The sequence below is a fragment of the Ctenocephalides felis genome, unplaced genomic scaffold (assembly GCF_003426905.1).
Source record: "Ctenocephalides felis isolate EL2017-DRISC unplaced genomic scaffold, ASM342690v1 CF-g0.4_SCAFFOLD_01492, whole genome shotgun sequence".
Taxonomy (NCBI): Eukaryota; Metazoa; Arthropoda; class Insecta; order Siphonaptera; family Pulicidae; genus Ctenocephalides; species Ctenocephalides felis.
The window spans coordinates 52,893,300-52,916,338 of NW_020537646.1; the positions used below are offsets into that span (position 1 = coordinate 52,893,300).

A 23,039-nucleotide genomic window follows, 5' to 3' on the forward strand; every position below is an offset into this window, starting at 1 on the left:
GAATGCTCCGGCATGTTGTTATTTTTGCGACGGTGCTCATCCAGCTAATTATCGCGGTTGCTCATACTTCCAAAAAATTAAAGAACAAAGAAACGAAACTCCAGTAAATCAATCAGTCATAAATCCAAATCCAAATAACCAAAATTTTAAAAATTCAAATAATTCTAATTCTAATAATAAAATAAACAACATTTCTCCGGCCTTAAATCCAACAATTCAAAATTCATCCTATGCAGACATTGCAAAAAACAATTACTCTGCTTCTAATCATTCACCTTCAAATCCTGATTCTGATTCTCTAGCAACACTTATTTTAGAATTTAAAAATATCTTCAATCAGCTTTTGCAACAGAACACCATAATAATAAATATGTTATCCACGTTAGTCAACAACAAAAGCAATGGCAAAAATAATTAAAATTGCTGAATGGAATGCCAACGGTTTAATACCTCACAAAAATGAAGTAGAATGTTTTTTAAAGTTAAACTTAATAGATATCTTAATAATCTCAGAAACTCACTTCACTGAAAAAAACTACTTCAAAATTTATAACTACACTACTTATAATTCAAATCACCCAAGTGGCAGGGCTCGCGGCGGTTCGGCTATATTAATCAAAAATAATATAAAGCATTTTGTTCTACCAAATATTTCTGATGATTTTCTACAAGCAACTCAAATTTCTGTTGAATCAAATTTATATAATTTTTGTGTTTCTGCTGTTTATTTTCCACCAAGATTCAAAATTTCTTGTGCTCAGTTTTCTTCATTTTTCTCTCAATTAGGTAATAAATTTATCATTGGTGGTGACTTTAATTGTAAACATATTGCCTGGGGTTCTAGACTGACTACAGCCAAAGGAAAGATTCTTCATGCAGCCATAGGGCAAAATAACCTCTCCTTTATTTCAACTTGCAGTCCAACTTATTGGCCTTCTGACCCTACTAAAGTTCCAGACCTTTTAGATTTTTTTATTGTGAAAGGTATTGATCTTTCAAATCTCAATATTGAATCTAGTTACGATCTCTCTTCAGATCATTCTCCAATACTTGTGACGTTTAGCACATTTCCTACTCCAGTTATCAACAATCATATTCTACACAACAATCTTTCTAACTGGATTCAATTCAAATCCATACTTGATTCAAAATTATTTCCAAAATCTAGGCCTACAAGCGTTATTGATATAGAAAATAATATAGATTATTTTTCTGAGATTGTACGTGAAACAACCAAGCAGATCACCCCGAACATTAATCCAAGAAATGATAATCTAATAATTCCGCAAGAGATTAAGAAGCTAATTGCACAGAAACGAAGAGCAAGACGAACCTGGCAACATTCTCATCTAACAACGGATAAGACATCGCTTAATCATCTCAATAACACGCTGAGGAAAAAAATGAAAGAATGGAAGAATTGTACATTCAGGTCGTATATATTGCAGTTAAATAGGTACGATAATTCCATATGAAAACCAATCAGAAACAAAAGTAAACCCCTACAACAAAACCCTCCTCTGAAAATAACCAACCAAAACGGATTCATTTGGGCAAAAAGCAACGAAGAAAAGCGGAGGCATTTGCTGATCATCTAAGTAGCATTTTTAGCGCTCAAAATATTTCCCAGAATAATTTAATTAACAATTTTGTAAATCAACCCATACATTCTACACCGTTAGGACATTTTTCACCAAATGATGTCTTATGTGAAATAAAAAGGATAAAAAATAGATCTTCGCCAGGTATGGATAAAATTACTCCAAAGATGTTAAAAGAATTGCCTACAAAAGGTATCTTATATATAACAAATATTTTCAACGCCATACTTCAATACAATTATTGGCCCACAGCGTGGAAGACTGCAGAAATTATTATGATCGCTAAACCAAACAAAAACCATCACACTGCTAGTTCATACCGTCCTATCAGTCTTTTATCGATATTATCGAAAATTTTAGAGAGACTTTTGTTGCAGAGATTGTCAGAAGATCATCCGAATGATAGTTGGATTCCTCACCATCAGTTTGGCTTCAGAAAAAATCACTCTACAATTCAACAATGCAACAGAACGGTGTCTCGAATTCTTGAAGCCATAAATAGAAAGGAACACAGTGTAGCCGTATTCTTAGATGTCAGTCAGGCTTTCGATAAGGTTTGGCACTCAGGACTCCTATATAAAATCAAAACAACTTTTCCAAACTACTTCAATATCTTAAGCTCATACTTGCTTAATAGAAAATTTAGAATCAAAATTAAAGATGTGACTTCGAGCATCAGAAATATAGAATGCGGGGTACCACAGGGCAGTGTGCTAAGCCCTGTACTTTATCTTCTTTTCACAAACGATATGCCCGCAGATGATCTTCTAACCATATGCACTTACGCCGATGACATAGCAATTATTTCATGCAATTCCGATATTAGAACAGCAACTTGTCAGTTACAAAATTATTTATCTAGTCTCGAAAAATGGTTTTTAGATTGGAATATCAAAATCAATATCGAAAAATCTCAGCACATAATTGTTTCTCTAAAACATCACAACAGTCCACCTATCATCATGAACAATTCAATAATTCCACTATGCAATTCTGTTAAATATTTAGGCATGCACATTGATTCGAAATTGACATGGAGAACGCACATTAAATATAAAAAGAAACAAATCCAACTAAAAATAAAAGATTTTCACTGGCTTTTTGGGAGGAAATCTGAAATCTCTCTCGATAACAAGGTACTTTTGTATAAAACTATCATAGTGCCCATTTGGACTTATGGAATCGAACTATGGGGTTGCTCTTGCAAATCTAACATAAACATCATTCAAAGGTGCCAGAATAAAATTCTGCGTATCCTTACTAATGCGCCTTGGTATATTTCGAATTTTTGCCTACATAAGGATTTGAAAATCTCAACAGTCAACGAAATGATCAAGATTAGAAGTTCATCTTTTAACAACAAATTAATCCAGCATACAAATCCTACAATTCAAGCGATTCAGAGACCGATAAAAAGATTGAGCAAGAAATGGCCTTCCGATCTACCAAACACCTAGCCCAATGTCTGCACGCGTCCTAACGTAGTACGCGGCATACATCATCACGTCATCGTTCATTTATGTTATTATTTTTGTATTACTGTTTTAATTTATCTTTTATTTCAACTTTTTTCATTTTATATTCAATGTATCGCATTTTTTGTTTTTTTGTACTTTTTTTGCTCATATCAATTTTGTAAATAAGACATTAAAGTCTTGATTAACAAAAATAAATTGTAACAAAAAAAAAAAAAAAAAAAAAAAAAACGGCACCGCAAGATTTGGACCACTCCTGAATGCCGCGGCATTTCACCCAAAGTTCCGGTTGATATGGCTGGAAACGTATGACAGCAGTAGAGTGGATGCAGTAAGAAAATGCATGGAAAAAAGGTAGAAGACGCCTTACGGCAAGAAGCAGCGAAAAATTCGAAGGACAGAGATAGTTTAAGTGGCGGAGGGAGCAATGCGAGTAACAACGATGATGACGAGGAGGAAAACTTTTTCAATTCTGTCACTCAGTCTATAGAAAAACCAAAGAACTCCAACTCTTTAGAGAATATAGCGCAAAGTCTCGTTAGAATGTGGCTGGATATAAAATCAAAAGACTCGTTCAACGATGGTGCATTCCTCGGGAAACACATATTCATAAATCTATTTATTAAATACAATATTGCTATACCCTCAAGCGCTGCAGTTGAACGTTTGTTTTCCACGGGTGAAGACATTTTGACACTAAAACGAGCCTCGCTTTCAGACGAGAACTTCAACATGTTAATGTTCATGAAGGGGAATATGCACCTTATGCCCGACGCTTAACCCGTCGCGCGTTTCCTATTTTTCGCAAAAAAAACTCTTTCCCTTTATTTAGAAAATTAGTTGGTATTAGTATTTAGCCTTGAGGCAAGTTACATGAACTTCTCGATATGTGTAAATAATCGACTTAATAAACAAATTAATTTATGAGTGATTAGAAGTATTCCGAGAGGATTTATCACACATAATTGAAAACGAACGAACAAGTTAACTCGGAGTATTTTCTAAAAGCAAATTTTCACTAATCAATAATTTTTATAATTAAACCAGTTTTCGTAGGACGTTAATGGTTTAGTACGTTCATTAAGACCAAATAATCTATCGTTATACAAAGTAAAACATCTAATTTTAATTTTAACAAACGTCAACAAAACTACTCGTTTTCTCAAATTTTGATGATTTTTTAAAATCAAACTACTTGTCGTAAGGCCGTAATATTTTAGTAAGTTCTATAAGGCCATGATATACATCGCCAAAGAAAGTTTCATAACAATCGGCTTAAATTTTTTTTTCAACAGTTAATTACAAGGAAACGGCTCGGTAGATTTTCACCTAAAACTAATCAGTATTATTCCCAACTAATATCTTGCGAACAGTTTTTTATTTATTAAAATCGATTCGGTAGAATGAGAATAAATGTGGACAAAAAGTTTAAAACTCTTTTTTAAATTACAAAGGAACGGCTCGGCAGATCGTCTCACAAAACTGACAAAATATGGTGCTCATTGAGATACATCGAATGGCTGTTAAATTTCTAAAAACGGTTCAGGCATTTTTAAGCAAACGTCGACGAAAGGTCTAATTTTGACAAATGCCAAAAAAACGATACCAATTTTTGTAAACTTTGACGAATATTTAAAGCTAAACGAGTTGTCGTAGGGCGGTAATATTTTAGTATGATCTAGAAGACTATGATATCTACCGTCAAAACAAAATCATAAAAATCGTCGGATTTTTTTTTAACTTAATTACAAGAAAACGGCCCGGCCGATCTTTACCAAAAACTAATCAGCACGATTCCCAACCAATATCTTTCGAACGGTTTTTGAATTTTCAGAATCGATTCAGAATTGCGGGCTAAAACGTGGACGAAATTTTTTTCACTTTTCTGCTGTTTGCAAAGAAACGGCTCGGCAGATCGTCGCACAAAACCGACAAACGATAATTCTCATCGAGATACATCGATTGACTTTTAAATTTTTGAAATCAGTCGAACCGGTTTTGAGAGAACGTCGATTTACGGCAAAAAATCTGTTCACGAAAAAATTACACGACTTTAACCCACTTGCTTTGGGCGATTTGAATCTAATTTGTAAATACTGTTAAAAATTCGTTAAATATATTATGATCATTGTTTAGTTTAAGTGAGCACAGGATGCATGTGCAAATCATATAATTTTTCCATATATATTTCCATAGCTTAGGTAAATAAGCATCTCTTTTTAGGTCAGGCAAACTTTCTCAATATTACGGAGTATAGAAAAATTCCAAATTCTGTATGTATTAGTCTGTAAATTTATAAATTGCCATCCCTTCCAGACAGCGGTATAATAATTTTTATATTATATATTTAAAATTAGAATTTTTAGAATTCAGTAAGTTGCGAGACTAAGAACATCTTAAGAAAATCTGCTCGCACAAGTTACTCAAACATTTAATAAAATTTATAATTCTATGTCTATTGTCGCACAGTGCACACAATCGTTTAAAAGTGCAGTAATTAATTTTCTATGAAGTGATAACGGCAAAGGCAGCAGTAAGGTGTAATCGATGCCTTAACGGATATTTTAGATATTTAATACTGAGATAAAAATTCTTATAGAAAAAATAATATTTATAAATTAAATCTTATATTCATTCGCACTTCTTATACGCTAACACCTACATCATAGGTTCCTATTCGTGTATTTTTATAGCCCTACGTTGCATTCTATACTGCATGCCTTACATCTATACCATACGCTATATTTCATCATATACTCTCAAATCCCTACATTGTATACCGAATACACCTAACCTATATCTACTATATATCCTATTACTTATAATTTTCCTTACACGATACATTATTAACCCTACCGAGAATCGAACCCGGGTCCGCCGCGTGGCACGCGACAACCTTAACCACTAGACCACCGTAACGCTACAATCAACCGTCTTTTTTCGCGTGTCGTCGCGCCACCTTAGTATTAATTACCTAATTAATTAGAAAATGACCCGCGGAAACAATAGTGCGTCCCATATTATATTATTAATTGGGGTACCCGATAGGGTAGTGGTTGAGGTGCGCGACCGCCACGCGGATGTTCCAGGTTCAATTCCCGGTATAGACAATAGATAGGTAGAGATAATACATAAGGCGTAAGGTAAACCTATATAATATAGAATAAGAAATATATAAGAAGTAAAAAGTATGTAGGTATATAATAAGTTAATGACGGTGTAGGTACCTCCCGGTATAATTGATAATAGATATCTACCTATGATATACAATAATATAGTATAGTATGATAAGTAATAGGTTATTTATCGTATTATTAGGTTAAGTAATTATTAAGTCTTATAAAGTATTGTAATAAATCTTGAGTACTTTTATATCATAATAAATACCTGTAAGTATTAATGAATACAAATAATACCACAATAAATATAAATAATGTTATTAAAGAATATAAATTATATACTCAATGATTCCCTCATACTTGTACAATTTAATTTATAGAGTAGCTGTATATAATAGAGTTAATTATATAAGAAGTCAATATATTAGATTTATGAGTTCTTATCGAAACATATCAAATTTTTTGAACCGGTTTATGAACCGGATTTTATATTTTAGCGTTCCGGCAAAAAAAATATTAGCACAACACCACTGTTTGTGACCCCTTAATAAATATGTGGACATTGAGCCGTTTTATCGCTAGTAAACATTTTAAATATCATAGGATATGATTAAAAAACATTTTTTAATATATTTTCCTTGCAATAAAATCATTTTCAACCCCGCGAAAACCCTAAAACCCTTCAAACAACCTCTAAATTGCAAAAAAAACACTTAAAAATAAATTTCGGTATGATATAATAAGAATTACGTATAATGTAAACAATATTTTATGTTTTCTATCTTGATTATCAAATTTTTAACCCTTTTAGACCCTTAAAAATAACCCCTTGATGAAAAATTGTTTAAAAAAATATTTTGAAATTAAAAGAAAATTAAGAAATCCAAAATGATATGAATGTTATTTCAATTTCTCGAAAATAATTACCATATCCATAATTTGTTCAACTCTTAAAACTACCCTTAAATAAAAACAGTTAATATAACACTGGTACCCAGTATAATTTTATCTAAACTCGTATATTTGTTGTTCTTTTAAGTGCAATTATTAACTTCCCGTAGAGTAAGTTATTGTAATGGGCCGAAAATCGAAATTGAAAATTTTTACATTTCTCGACGTTTTGAAGGTTTCTAATCATTTTGGCATACCTCAGAAAAAATGGATGTGTGTGTGTATATGTATATATGGATACAAATTTCCAGTCACGTTTACGGGCGCACGGATCAACCGATTCGAATGGTTCAGAAAGCATTCGATTCCTATTGATAGGGAGATGAGCTGATTAGTTTTTGGCAAAGGCAGGTCCAGCAGTTACGGAGATAAAGAGCAAAAAGTGCAGAAAATAGAAATCGAGTTTTTGAGAGAACAGAGCATCCGATTTGAATGATCTAAAAAACATTCAATTAGTAATGATTGGGAGAAGTGTTTATCAGTTTTTACGGAGCTAAATGTGTAAAAAATTGCAGTTTTTGAGAGAACTAAGCGTCCGATTTAAATGATTCAAAGAACTTTCTGCTTGTCTTAACAAAATAATTGATTTTGGAAAATCAATTGGTGTATGGCATCGTGCCTAAAGGCAAATTGCTGGAACTTCCCGTACCGTAACGAAATGTTCGAGGAATACTGAATATTTTGAAGTAGATCATTATTAATATTGTAACATTGTCTAATATTTATAAGAATTATATAAACTGAATTGCAAAGTTGAAATTATTTGTTTAAAGTATATTAGAACTGTCAAAATTAAAAATGAAATCTGAATTATTTTCGATATACAAAAATTTTATTTTTGAAAAAAAAAATGAACTAGTTGGTTTGGTATTTAGCCTTGAGGCAAGTTACATGAACTTCCCGATATGTGTAAATAATCGGCTTAATCAAAACAAATGTGTAAATAATATACTTCATCAATCCTACTTTAAAAAAAACGATAATAATTTTAGCAAACTTTGACGAATTTGTAAAATTAAACTACTTGTCGTAAGGCCGTAATATTACAGTAAGTTCTATAAGACCATGATGTATATCGCCAAAAAAAGTTCCATGAAAATCGGCTTAAATTTTTTTTTCAACAGTTAATTACAAGAAAACGGCTCGGTAGATTTTCACCTAAAATTAATCAGTACCATTCCCAACTAATATCTTTCGAACAGTTTTTGATATTTTAAAATCGGTTCGGTAGGATGAGCTTAAATGTCGATGAAAATTTAACACTTTTTTTCAACAGTTAATTACAAGAAGACGGCTCGGTAGATTTTCACCTAAAATTAATCAGTACCATTCCCAACTAATCTCTTTCGAACAGTTTTTGATTTTTTAAAATCGGTTCGGTAGGATGAGCTTAAATGTCGACGAAAATTTAACACTTTTTTTCAACAGTTAATTACAAGAAAACGGCTCGGTAGATTTTCACCTAAAATTAATCAGTATTATTCCCAAGTAATATCTTTCGAACAGTTTTTGATTTTTGAAAATCGGTTCGGTAGGATGAGCTTAAATGTCGATGAAAATTTAACACTTTTTTTCAACAGTTAATTACAAGAAAACGGCTCGGTAGATTTTCACCTAAAATTAATCAGTACCATTCCCAACTAATATCTTTCGAACAGTTTTTGATTTTTTTAAATCGGTTCGGTAGGATGAGCTTAAATGTCGATGAAAATTTAACACTTTTTTTCAACAGTTAATTACAAGAAAACGGCTCGGTAGATTTTCACCTAAAATTAATCAGTATCATTCCCAACTAACATCTTTCAAACAGTTTTTGATTTTTTAAAATCGGTTCGGTAGGATGAGCTTAAATGTCGACGAAATTTAACACTTTTTTTCAACAGTTAATTAGAAAAAAACGGCTCGGTAGATTTTCACCTAAAATTAATCAGTACCATTCCCAACTAATATCTTTCGAACAGTTTTTGATTTTTTAAAATCGGTTCGGTAGGATGAGCTTAAATGTGGACGAAAAGTTTAACACTTTTTTTTCGAATTACAAAGAAATGGCTTGTCAGATCGTTGCACAAAACTGACAAACGATAGTCCTCAGCGAAATACATCAAATGGCTTTTAAATTTCTAAAATCGGTTCAGGCGTTTTTGAGAAAACATCGATCAAAAGTCTAAAGTGATGCAATGCTCAGGAGTATACGACCCAAATGGCGATATTTATAAATTGTTTTTGGATATGAAAGAACAATTGTAGTACTTTCGTAATTTTGGTAATAAATCTTAATATCTTTTGCAGAATCTTGTGTTTCGCTTTTCATATTTAGGAAAAAAATAGTGAACAAATTTTAATTGTGATTCCAAATGTTCAAAGGTAACAAGACAGCTGTTTTCATGTAAATGCTTTCTTCACTATTCACCATGCAAATAATATAGCATGCAAAATAATGCAGATTTAAAAATTGTATTTTTTCAGTAAACATCGTTTTTTTATGAATCTAATGTTAGCCCTGAGAAATTTTCTTTCACTAAAGTGTCTATTCTACTACAGTTATAAATATTTTATTTTCGCTTTTGAGAAACAAAACGCAAATCAAATTATGATAATTTTTTTTGAAAGTACGTATGTGCGCGAACAATTACACAGGTCCAGAATAGAGAAGGATAATAATTAATAGCTGAAAAATGTTTAATCCATTAAGAAAAAAATCTAGATTGAAGATTGTGCCAGTTGTTAAATGTTTTTTTCCATATTTTGTGTCCCAATTTTGACTATATATTTATTACATTTGAAAGCACATGTCACACACCCAATTAAGACAATTTTTTTTGTGGACTTGTATTAATTTCAACCATGAAATTCATAAAAAAATAGCACATATCAAAACTGAGTAAATATCAAATTTGCATACGTGTTGCTACTTTTCGTATTAAAAAATATAAAATAAAGAACAAAATTAAAAAAAAAACGGCTGATATTGATCAGCTTATATAAAAAGCAGTGCCAAATTTCTTATTAAAGTTTTCAAGTAAATTAGTTTTTCTGTTCAACTATTTGTTTTTATTTTGTAGTAATATTTATAAACACTTATACACTCGTAATTATATAAAATAATATTTTTTTAATTTTGAATTTTTGTTCTTGTGGCAATTTTCTAATTTTTTTGCAATTACATTCCCGCTCTCAGTCAATAAATCTTTTGACTTAATTTTAGTTCAGACTTTTGAGTTTATAAAAAAGCTTCAATTTCATTCAAAAAGAAAAAGCAATTTATTTTGTTCTTTATTTTAATTTTTTTAATGCGGAATGGTAAACTACATACAACTCCAAATTTTCATCATTATATATTAGTCATTTAAGTAGTCCAATCAGTTTTTACATAGCTAGGTGATCGATGAATTTACTTTTATCGCCATTTTTGTGAACATTTTTAATTGAAATTCGATCAAAATTTTCTGAGTTTATAAAAAATCCTAAATTTATCTGTCAGCTGCAACATTTTAAAAACAATTCTTAGATATTGGCAACTAAAGGGTTAATTCCAATAAAAATAACTGATTTGTAGACTTATCCTATTGTACTTGTCTTGCAAAAGGAGCAATTTTAGCGAAAAAAATTAAAATTTAATATTATATATGAAGATAAAACTGTTTTTGAGAGAAAACTGAATTTTTTCAGAGTTATTGAAACCTCACTCGTTTCGCTAAGCATAGCGTAATATAATTCAAATATGGATGTTAGTATTTCAGCATTTCAGTAGGTAAATCATCAATGTAATTTGTGTTAGCTGCCCCTCATTTATATACCACATAATTATACATTCAGAATTAGTTAGTCATTTCTTTTACTAATGATTTTCTAAAAATATTTCCTGTGGCTAAACGTTTGCCGGGTCAGCTAGTATATATATATATATATATATATATATATATATATATATAATTACGTGCGACCCGCCATAAAATTTTAAAATTTAAATTGGCCCGCGGGTTAAAAAGGTTGCTCGCCCTTGATCTAGAAGACTATGGTATCTATCGTCAAAAAAATAATGATAAAAATCGTCGAATTTTTTTTTTTTAAAACTTTATTACAAGAAAACGGCCCGGCCGATCTCTACCAAAAACTAATCAGCACGATTCCCAACCAATATCTTTCGAACGGTTTTTGAATTTTCAAAATCGATTCAGAATTGCGGGCTAAAACGTAGACGAAAAATTTTTCACTTTTCTGCCATTTATAAAGAAACGGCTTAGCCGATCGTCGCACAAAACTGACAAACAATAGTTCTCGTCGAGATACATCGAATAGCTTTTAAATTTTTGAAATCGACCCAGCCGTTTTCGAGAAAACGTCGATTTACGGCAAAAAATCTGTTCACATACACACACACACACACACACACACACACATACTTTTTCCAAATTTGGTCTCATTCGATTCAGAATGGCTTGAAACGTCGAGAAAACATAAAATTAGAGAATCGGATTTTTTTATGAAAACATAAACTTCTCCTTCGGGAAGTTAAAAAAAAAGTTGAAACAATTTTTTTTTTTCCAAAATCAATTATTTTGTTAAGACAAGCAGAAAAAAATTCAGACCCTAAACGTTCTGTTTACTGCACTAATAAGAATGAAACATGAGAATTATTAGAATAACTTTACCTGCAGTTTAGACGATAAGATTTGAACATCTTCATGATCCGTAATTTTAAATGCTGTCTTAATTACTTTACAATATACAAGAATATTAATTAGAACTCCTTGGCTGTAAATAAGAAGAATTTGTGGTTAAATCATACATTCACTTGGAATTGATGAAAAAATCGTACACTTCTAACTTACAAAAATGAAAAAAAAACCACAGCTTTAATGCAAAGAAACTTTCCTAAAGGTTTCATTGGCCTGAGTTCTTCTCTATTGGCTCTATAGAATAAAACCAAACAATACATAGCAACAAATTGAGAAATATTGTTGGTAATAACCATGTACGGAAAAGCAACCGAAAATCTAAAATCGCCTTCTCCATATACTCCAAAGATATGGCTAATTCTTCGAAAAACAAGCATTTGTTAATATATAATACATATACAAAATTATAGAGTTATAATATAATTAAATACTTACACAGATATGAAAGTAGTCAAAGGACGTACAACAGTATACTGAAGAATCCCATGTTTGCACATGTGAACTAATTCGCTGAAAAATAAATTGTAAATTATAATAGTTGTGAATTTTATAAAATGCTTAAGTGTTTCATATAAAATATCTATCAATAACAAAAAAATTTTTTTTGGTATTTATTAAAAAATAATTTTTAAAATTTGAAATCATGAACAGTTAGAAATGTTGACAAAATGTTATATAAAAACACGAGATTTTACAACTATCAAGAATGTACCGAGAAAATGATTAGTATATCTTAATTGCTTAATTAATCTCTTTATCCCGATAATACCTTATTGTTCAAAACATATTACAATCTTACTACATTGCCGCAACGTCTTTAGCCGACTAAGGTACAATATCAGAATATATTCAACATTCCATATATATATATATATATATATATATATATATATATATATATATTATATCTTATATATAAAATTCTTCTGTAGTGATAAATGAGAGCGCACGCCTTAGGGGGCGACAACACAAGATTCGGATATGAAATTTTCAATTAAGTTTTGTTTTTTCAATATAATTCAAGAAATATTTAATTTCTTTGCATCTTTTATTAATCTTTGCATAATATTTTTTAAAATACGTTAAAAATTTCACTTTAAAACAACAAATGGGATAGTAAAAATAAATACATACAATGCGGCCCTAACTATATCAATTAAGAAAAGTTTGAGATGCAATTTTGGATATCTTAGAAAATAAAATAAAAAAAATCCAACATGAAGTACCAGTGTTATGTTATAGCTATGTTTATTAATGAAAGGCTAGAATTTTTTCGCACTGATAAATAATTTGCTCAATAGAATAATCGCATCAAATGACCAAAATAAATAAGTAAAATGTTTCAAAAGCCACATATTAATTAACTTCCCGAAGGAGAAGTTTATGTTTTCATCAAAAAATCCGAATTGCTAATTTTATGTTTTCTCGACTTTTAAAGCCATTCTGAATCGAATGAGACCAAATTTGGAAAAAGTATGTGTGTGTGTGAACAGATTTTTTGCCGTAAATCGACGTTTTCTCAAAAACGGCTGGACCGATTTCAAAAATTTAAAAGCCATTCGATTTATCTCGATGAGGACTAGCGTTTCTAACTTTTGTACGACGATCGGCCAAGCCGTTTCTTTGTAGATCGCAGAGAAGTGAATAATTTTTTGTCCACGTTTTAGGCCGCAATTCTGAATCGATTTTGAAAATTCAAAAACTGTTCGAAACATATTGGTTGGAAATCGACCTGCTTAGTTTTTGGTGAAGATCGGCCGGGCCGTTTTCTTGTAATAGAGTGTTAAAAAAAATTTTTCAACGATTTTCATAAAAAAATTTTTTGACGGTAGATACCATAGTCTTATAGATCATACTAAAATATTACGGTCCTATGACAAATAGTTTAATTTTAAAAAAATCGTCAAAGTTTGCAAAAATTAGCGTCATTTTTTTGACGTTTGTCAAAATTGGAACTTTCATCGACGTTAGCTCAAAAACGTTTGAACCGATTGCATAAATTTGAAAGCCAATCGATGTATTTTAATGTGGATTATCTTTTCTCAATTTTGTGCAGCGCTCGGCCGAGCCGTTTCTTTGAAATTTAAAAAGAAGTGTTAAACTTTTCGTCCACATTTAAGCTCATACTGCCGAATCGATTTTAAAAAATCAAAAACTGTGCGAAAGATATTATTTGGGAACGGTACTGATTGGTTTTACGTGAAAATCTACCAAGCAGTTTTCTTGTAATCAACTGTTGAAAAAAAAATTGAAGCCGATTTTTATGGAACTTCTTTTTGGCGATATGTATCATGGTCTTATAGAACTTACTGAAATATTACGGCCTTACGACAAGTAGTTTAATTTTAAAAATTCATCAAAATTTGAGAAAATGAGTAGTTTTTTGATGTTTGTTAAAATTAAAATTAGATGATCTACTTGGTATAACAATAGAGTACTTGGTCTTAATCAACATACTAAACCATTAAAGTCCTGCGGAAACTGGTTCAAATATAAAAAATGTTGATTTTTGAAAATTTGCTTTTAGAAAATAATTCGAGTTAACATGTTCGTTCGTTTTTAATTATGGGTAATAAATCGACTCGGAATACTTTTAATCACTCAATGAATTGATTTATTTTTTATTGATTGAGTAGATTTTTTAAACATATCGGGAAGTTCATGTAACTCGCCTCAAGGCTAAATACCAAAACAACTAGTTTATTTAATAAATGATAATAATTTTAATAATAAACTGTTAATACAGGTAAAAACATAGGAGGGGATAGGCGCTAGAAAAAATGACATGCGGGCGTTAAAGGCCCATGGAGCGTCCCTGGAGATAATGTATATTAAATTATTACCAAGAAAAATGTAATTTAGATGTTATAACTAAATTTGATGTTGAAATGTTTGATTAATGTCTTGGAGGGCGTAACATCATGTAAAAAATAAACTAGTAGTGCATGGCATCGTGCCTCAAAGCAAATTGCTGTTCGAGTTCGAGTTACGGAAATTGAGGAATTTACGAGTTGAGGAATATTAAATGTTTAAAATATTGTGTAATATTCATTTATAACCAATTCGATTGTAACAACCGAGCGATTCACATCGAATAAATAATCGTAAATAATTATATAATGTCTTCCGTGTCGGATGGTCAGTGCGGCCGGCCGCCCTACCCAAACCTTTCTACCTGCTGCTCTGCGATTTGAGAATCAAGAAACACTTGTTTAAATAGATCTAGTGACATGGATTTTTGTGATACTGAAAGTGTAATTCGTGTAGAAAATGAATCAGTTAGTAGTTGTGATTCGAATATCAAGAATAGTGTTAATGTTAGTTATAAATATAATATCAACGATGTAAGTATATATAGCAATAAAAGGAAAACATTAGAACAAATGGAAAACAAAGGGAAAACAGTAATTTAGCGTCAAATAATAGTGATACAACAATGGAAATAAAATATCTAATGAGTGATGACAACAATATAAACGATCAACATAAATCAGATGAAAGAATTGACAGGAATAATGCCAATATAGTTAATCCATTAAATAATTTGATACGTTTTGAAGGTTGCGATATAGGCCCTTATACAATATTTGTCAAACCCAAGGACAGAAATGTAGGCCGACTGAACCCGATGGCCTTGGGAAAAATCATACATAATGCAGGGGCATATTTCAAATTTGGTTTGACAAAAGTTTCGGTTATAGGAAAAAATTAAGTGAAGATGGAGTTTAAAAGCGCCAAGGTAGCGAACAAAATTCTAGACGACAGAATTTTAGAAAAAAACTAGTTGGTTTGGTATTTAGCCTTGAGGCAAGTTACATGAACTTCCCGATATGTGTAAATAATCGGCTTAATCAAAACAAATGTGTAAATAATATACTTCATCAATCCTACTTTAAAAAAAACGATAATAATTTTAGCAAACTTTGACGAATTTGTAAAATTAAACTACTTGTCGTAAGGCCGTAATATTACAGTAAGTTCTATAAGACCATGATGTATATCGCCAAAAAAAGTTCCATGAAAATCGGCTTAAATTTTTTTTTCAACAGTTAATTACAAGAAAACGGCTCGGTAGATTTTCACTTAAAATTAATCAGTACCATTCCCAACTAATATCTTTCGAACAGTTTTTGATATTTCAAAATCGGTTCGGTAGGATGAGCTTAAATGTCGATGAAAATTTAACACTTTTTTTCAACAGTTAATTACAAGAAGACGGCTCGGTAGATTTTCACCTAAAATTAATCAGTACCATTCCCAACTAATCTCTTTCGAACAGTTTTTGATTTTTTTAAATCGGTTCGGTAGGATGAGCTTAAATGTCGACGAAAATTTAACACTTTTTTTCAACAGTTAATTACAAGAAAACGGCTCGGTAGATTTTCACCTAAAATTAATCAGTATTATTCCCAAGTAATATCTTTCGAACAGTTTTTGATTTTTTAAAATCGGTTCGGTAGGATGAGCTTAAATGTCGATGAAAATTTAACACTTTTTTCAACAGTTAATTACAAGAAAACGGCTCGGTAGATTTTCACCTAAAATTAATCAGTACCATTCCCAACTAATATCTTTCGAACAGTTTTTGATTTTTTAAAATCGGTTCGGTAGGATGAGCTTAAATGTCGATGAAAATTTAACACTTTTTTTCAACAGTTAATTACAAGAAAACGGCTCGGTAGATTTTCACCTAAAATTAATCAGTATCATTCCCAACTAATATCTTTCGAACAGTTTTTGATTTTTTAAAATCGGTTCGGTAGGATGAGCTTAAATGTCGACGAAAATTTAACACTTTTTTTCAACAGTTAATTAGAAAAAAACGGCTCGGTAGATTTTCACCTAAAATTAATCAGTACCATTCCCAACTAATATCTTTCGAACAGTTTTTGATTTTTTAAAATCGGTTCGGTAGGATGAGCTTAAATGTGGACGAAAAGTTTAACACTTTTTTTTCGAATTACAAAGAAATGGCTTGTCAGATCGTTGCACAAAACTGACAAACGATAGTCCTCAGCGAAATACATCAAATGGCTTTTAAATTTCTAAAATCGGTTCAGGCGTTTTTGAGAAAACATCGATCAAAAGTCTAATTTTGACAAATGCCAAAAAGACCATACTGATTTTTGCAAACTTTGACGAATTTTTAAAGCTGAACCAGCTGTCGTAGGACCGTAATATTTTAGTATGATCTAGAAGACTATGGTATCTATCGTCAAAAAAATAATCATAAAAATCGTCGAATTTTTTTTTTTGTAAACTTTATTACAAGAAAACGGCCCGGCCGATCTCTACCAAAAACTAATCAGCACGATTCCCAACCAATATCTTTCGAACGGTTTTTGAATTTTCAAAATTGATTCAGAATTGCGGGCTAAAACGTAGACGAAAAATTTTTCACTTTTCTGCCATTTATAAAGAAACGGCTTAGCCGATCGTCGCACAAAACTGACAAACAATAGTTCTCGTCGAGATACATCGAATGGCTTTTAAATTTTTGAAATCGACCCAGCCGTTTTCGAGAAAACGTCGATTTACGGCAAAAAATCTGTTCACATACACACACACACACACACACACACACTGGTCTCATTCGATTCAGAATGGCTTGAAACGTCGAGAAAACATAAAATTAGAGAATCGGATTTTTTTATGAAAACATAAACTTCTCCTTCGGGAAGTTAATAATCTGAAAGCATACTAGAACGGGATGACAGGTAAATTGGAAAACAGGTAAATTGGTTGACAGGTAAAATGGTGTATTGATAAACAGGTCGACACTTAAATTGATAGACAGGTGAATTGGTAGACAAGTAAATTGGTGAAAAGGTAATTTGTTGGATAGCTGGTGGTCAGGTAAATTGAAGGATATGTAAATTGGTAGATAGGACAGCTGGTAGATAGACAAATAACAAGACGAATAAACAGGTTGAGAGGTAAATTGGTAGACATGTGAAACGGGTTGACAGGTAATTGGTAAGTCAGTAAAATGGTAGATTGATTAACAAGTTTATAGGTAAATTCGTAGACAAATTGTTGAATAGGTAAATTGTTGAACAGATAGTAGTAACGTTAAACTAAATACACATCTTTGTTCAACTTTTTAATTTAAACTAATTCACGGCAAAGCGTGAACGGGTACAGCTAGTTATAATATATAAATGATCCAGTAATACAATATCTAACGATAGTAAAATAGGTTAACATAAGTCTACCGTATTCGCATTAGACGAAATTGGAATATCTTCACTCAAGCATTGACTGAAGCATTGGACAATAATAATGTTTTTAATGAATCAATCGCACCTTCTGTTTTATCAAGCTCGCAATTGGCAGAGTAAGAATTGACAGAATGAAAATTATTGACAACAAGGCTTTTGTAGAATTCAATAAATGCACAGCAAGAAGGATTGCAATTATTAACCCCATGAAATCTAATACTACAAAAAAAATCTATTCTATGTACTATTTTCTATCCTTCGAGTTTTTTCTATTCAAAGATTTAGTATAACTTAATTAGCATTAAATTATAATGTTTGTGCATTACGATATCTAGTGCAACGCTCAACTCATATTAACTAATAATCATCCCAAATGAGATTTGACATTATTCAGCATATTCTTTACAATGCGTCGAGTAGTATCGAATGACTCTTACATTATATACACTACACTATGTATTACATACACTCTATTATATACCCTACACTTCCTCTGCATTTAACCCTTCTTTGCATGATTTTTTCTATTTTAATAAAATAAATCAGGGTGATGTAATTAATGCTCTAGATTAAAGAGAAAATATTAAAAAAAATCCTAATGTAACTAGAAGTATGTATTATGTAAAAAACAATATGATGGAAATTTATATCATCATGCATTGCCACATATCTAGCTCAGAACTATATAAAATATATTGTTCACTCGATCTTCTTTACTCTTTATAATAATTTAAAAGACGATCATTATTTTAATTTAAGCACAAATTGATACCACATTTACTAATTGGCAACATTGTAAGCAGACTCTTTACGTTCATCTCTTTCTTGAGCATTTTTATAAACATTCCTAGAGTTTATAATAGCTCGATCAAATAGATAAAAAATATGCAAATACCACTTTCTAGACCTCTTTATTATATGATTTCTGCCCAAAAAGCTATTCCACGAGATCTACTTCTCCCATATGTTTATTGTTCGAACTTTGGCGACCAGTATGATCTTGTGCTAGAAATTTTACTGACAATGTAAAATAATATACCAAAAAACTTATACAAATCATAATCTGTAAATGTTAATATGAACTGAGAGTACTCTGTATTATATATAAATTTGTCTCCTCTTAAAACAATGATATGGAGTTTCTAGGTGTGATAGACCACCTGAAGCAGTAGAACTCAATAAAGTAATTTTATCTGTCGTACATCAGATTCCTTTTTTCCAAATCAAGCTTCTTTTGTCAAATGGAAAACTGAGTGAAAATTGCAAATAGGATGATATTGATGGGTGAGAGGGTTATTGATCTTCTGTTTCTATGAGAGGAGAATGTCAGCAGTTTCATTCACATCATCCACATCATCATCATCATAGTCGTTTTCATCATGCAACATTCTTATAACTTCAACAGAATCGGGGTTTTCATCATCGGAATCTTGGTATACGAGGTCATCTTCCGAGAGCCAACCGCTTTGTAACTTACTAAGATAATTTTCAATATAACTTTCTTTCAAGTTTCTTCAAAAAACATCATAAAAAAACATTTACAAAAAAATCTTTGCCATACATTACAAGTGGAACTACTGCATAGTGATGTAAATTACCATCACATAGTTTTGAGAACTTTATTCACAGTGTTTTGATATAAATTGTACATAAAACAAAAAAACATGAAACCAAACCCTTTTCTCACTCATTTTCACTTTTACTGTATTTTATATCTTCGTTTACTTCTTTATAACAAACTAAAAACTCACTCCTTTTTTCCAGTCACAACAAACAGCGAAATGATAAGTTCTAGTCCTGGAAATTAACAGTGACGGTTGCTATTTTTTTAAAAATTGCATTTTGTTGTACGCAATAGTCGCTTAAAATATTGCCAGCAACAACAAATTTACAGTACAGGGGTTTTTAGTACTTTTTTGTTGACTAAATATTATGATTGAAATTTCCATCGCCATGCGAAGAAGGGTTAAGAGTCTTACTTTTTGTTTTAACAATAATTAAAAATTTATAAACAATTAAACACCATGTATAAAATAATCGTGAATAGAACAGTAGAGAAACACAATAACAAGCCAGATCAAAATGGCTGCTTGATGCGGCTTACTAACCTTCCACTTGATATCGGCTCACTAGCGCCAAATCCTCGCCTAGGTTTCGTTACATTAAGCACGGTTTGTGAACGCGGGTTTTACACTGAGATACAAGGGCCTGGGTCTGACCATTTAGCAATTAGTATTAATTTTAAATTAGGCAACGAGAATAAGCTTAAATATGATTATAGTCCAGCTAACAGACGTCAATAGAACATTAAAGATGCAGATTGGTCAGGTTATGCGCAAACTGTAGACAGAATGTTGTCGAATACTAATCTCAACTCCAATCCTATGATTTACTATTCCAAGTTCATTGAATTCATTAATAATGCAGTACTAATACAAAAAACAAATCCGTATTTGGGTACGAAATATAGAAATAAGTCAAATCCTTGGTGGGACGAGGAGTGTAACAATGTGAAGAAAATAAAATCGGAAGCTATTAAGAAATACAAAGAAATACCAAACATAGACAATTATATAAAATACAAGCGAGCGGTAGCTAAGTGTCGATTTGTATTTAAAAAGAAAAAATACGATGAATGGACAGAGTTTTGTAACTCCTTTTCCAGAACCATGTCTTCGCAACAAATTTGGCACCATATAAAGGTTATGAAAAATGGAGCCACTCGAACCAATGCATTTCCTAATAACTTAGCTGATCAGTTTCTTAACTCACATACTCCGGATATGGTAATTAATGACGTCAACATACAAGATATGGAAAAAAATGACGAAATGGAAGGTCCCTTTACCATTGATGAATTACATTTGGCTTTAAAAAGAAATAGTAATACTGCGCCGGGTAATGACAATATACATTACCCCATGCTAAGTATAAAAGAAGAAAAATTCTACTGAAGGTCTTCAACGACATCTGGACTACATCACAATACCAGTCCTAAAGCCTAATAAAGATGCAACAAATATGTCAACTTGGATTTGGAGAGCGCATACAACAGAGTTCAGATACCGATTTTAATAAATATTCTACATGAATTAAAACTCCCCAAGAGATTTATTGTTCACATTTATAACTTATTGAAAGAACGTAAAATTGTCCTCAGATGTAAGGATACGCATTACGGGCCACGGCATATGTCAGAAGGCTTACCTCAGGGTTCTGTCCTTAGTCCCTTGCTGTTCAGCGTATACACGACACACCTTCAAAATAAGATTGACCAGGACGCTCGGATCTAATATTATCACATAGTGGAGTATCATTAAATGATGTAATCAAAAAAATGGATCAGACCATGGTGTCATTTGGAAAATGGACCACATCACTGGGATTCTCAATTTCCAAGAATAAAAGTTCAGTATCCTTTTTCACCAGACAAAGGAATTCTATTGGTATAGAGTCAATAAAATTAGGTAGATACACCTTAAAAACACAAACTACCATAAGATGTCTGGAATTGACTATAGATAAAAAATTACGATGGGGCCCACATTTGGAAAATCTGGTAAGAAAGTTTTAAGATGCAATAAATATCTTGAGAGTATTAAATCACATGATGTATAGCGCTGACGTAAAGGTTGCAATCAGGATATACAAACAACGCCCATTTTCGTTCAACGCCCATTAACGCCTTACATGTGGAAGCACGCATAATGCCTCTGCATTTGAGGAGAAAACTGTTAGCAACAAAATTCATTATTGACAGGATAAGGTCCAATAACGTAGAGGTGATACAAAAAATAGTAGTGCTAACCAAATTCAGAACAGACAATATTGGCAAAATAAGAAGAAAGCTATACTTATGTCGATGTTCTCAGAAACTGAATACACATGCAAAACATTAAAAGATCAAAACAAAGCAATAAAATTCTACTTCGCCTATGAAATCACAACTACAAACCTTAAAAATATCATAAAGACGGAATTTTGTAATACATATGCCAGTCCAATTGATTGCGGGCATAGGTTAGAAATTGAAGATAAAATTAAAAACACGTTCTCGGATTTCGAGAATTTCTTCACAGATGGTTCAAAAGGATATGAGGGCGTAGGTGCTCGCATCTATCATCAGAACACTAATTCATATACTAAATATAAGTTAGATATAAATGCGTCGATTAATACAGCTGAAATGTACGCCGTCAACAAATGTATTCGACGAACATCGCCTCACTTGGCTTAGAGAAAGCCGTTGTATTCTGTGATAGCCGATCATCTTTAGAGAGCCTGCTATCTATAGGCAGTGACCCAAGTTTTTTAGTGTTAGATACTCTTAATCATATACATAACATACTCTCGAAAATAAGATTTGTTCACTTAATTTGTATCAAAAGTCATATTGAAGTCACAGGGAATAAAGCTGCAGACAAAGGAGCAAAAGTTGCAATAAGCACGGGTATAATCGTAGAAGATGGAATATCCCACCAAGATATCAAAAACCTCTTTAAGGCAAAGATATATAAAGAGTGTCAATTGGAATTCCAAGAGTCAAGTCGTAAAAAGGGACAATTTTATGCAGCTATACAAGAACGAACTCTTGTAAGACCATAATACGACAATTTTACGAGGAGTCGTCATTTTTACTGCATTTTTAATCGTCTGAGAACCAATCACACCTTTCCTTTTCCGCCTTACCACTTGAATAGGATCGGAATTAACACCAATCCGTACTGTCTTTGCCTTGGCGTAGCTAATAATACAGGTGCCAATCACCTAATTATGGAATGTAGACATATGGATGAAAAAAGAGAGAAATTATGAAATAAATTAATAAAACTGAGGATCCCACTTCCCACAAATCTGGGTCTGATTTTGGAAGACACTGTAACGTATGATGCTATATACGAGTATATATGTGAACAAAAGATTAATGGTATACAGATTCAACATAGTATAATTAAAATTAGGTGTTTTTTTGTATAGCAAAGGAAATGCCTTT

General features: G+C 31.6%; 1 protein-coding gene across 1 annotated transcript in view; it reads right to left on the minus strand.

The window, feature by feature from the left end:
• Nucleotides 1-23,039, minus strand: part of LOC113371386 (transmembrane protein 184C) — a 230,966-nt gene that overhangs the window by 92,520 nt on the left and 115,407 nt on the right. The window contains exons 4-6 of the mRNA XM_026612013.1: nt 12,261-12,335; nt 11,979-12,185; nt 11,799-11,901 (exon numbers count right to left, since the gene is read on the minus strand). Of these exons, the coding sequence (XP_026467798.1) occupies nt 11,799-11,901; nt 11,979-12,185; nt 12,261-12,335 (385 nt within the window). The remainder of the gene's footprint in view (nt 1-11,798; nt 11,902-11,978; nt 12,186-12,260; nt 12,336-23,039) is intronic.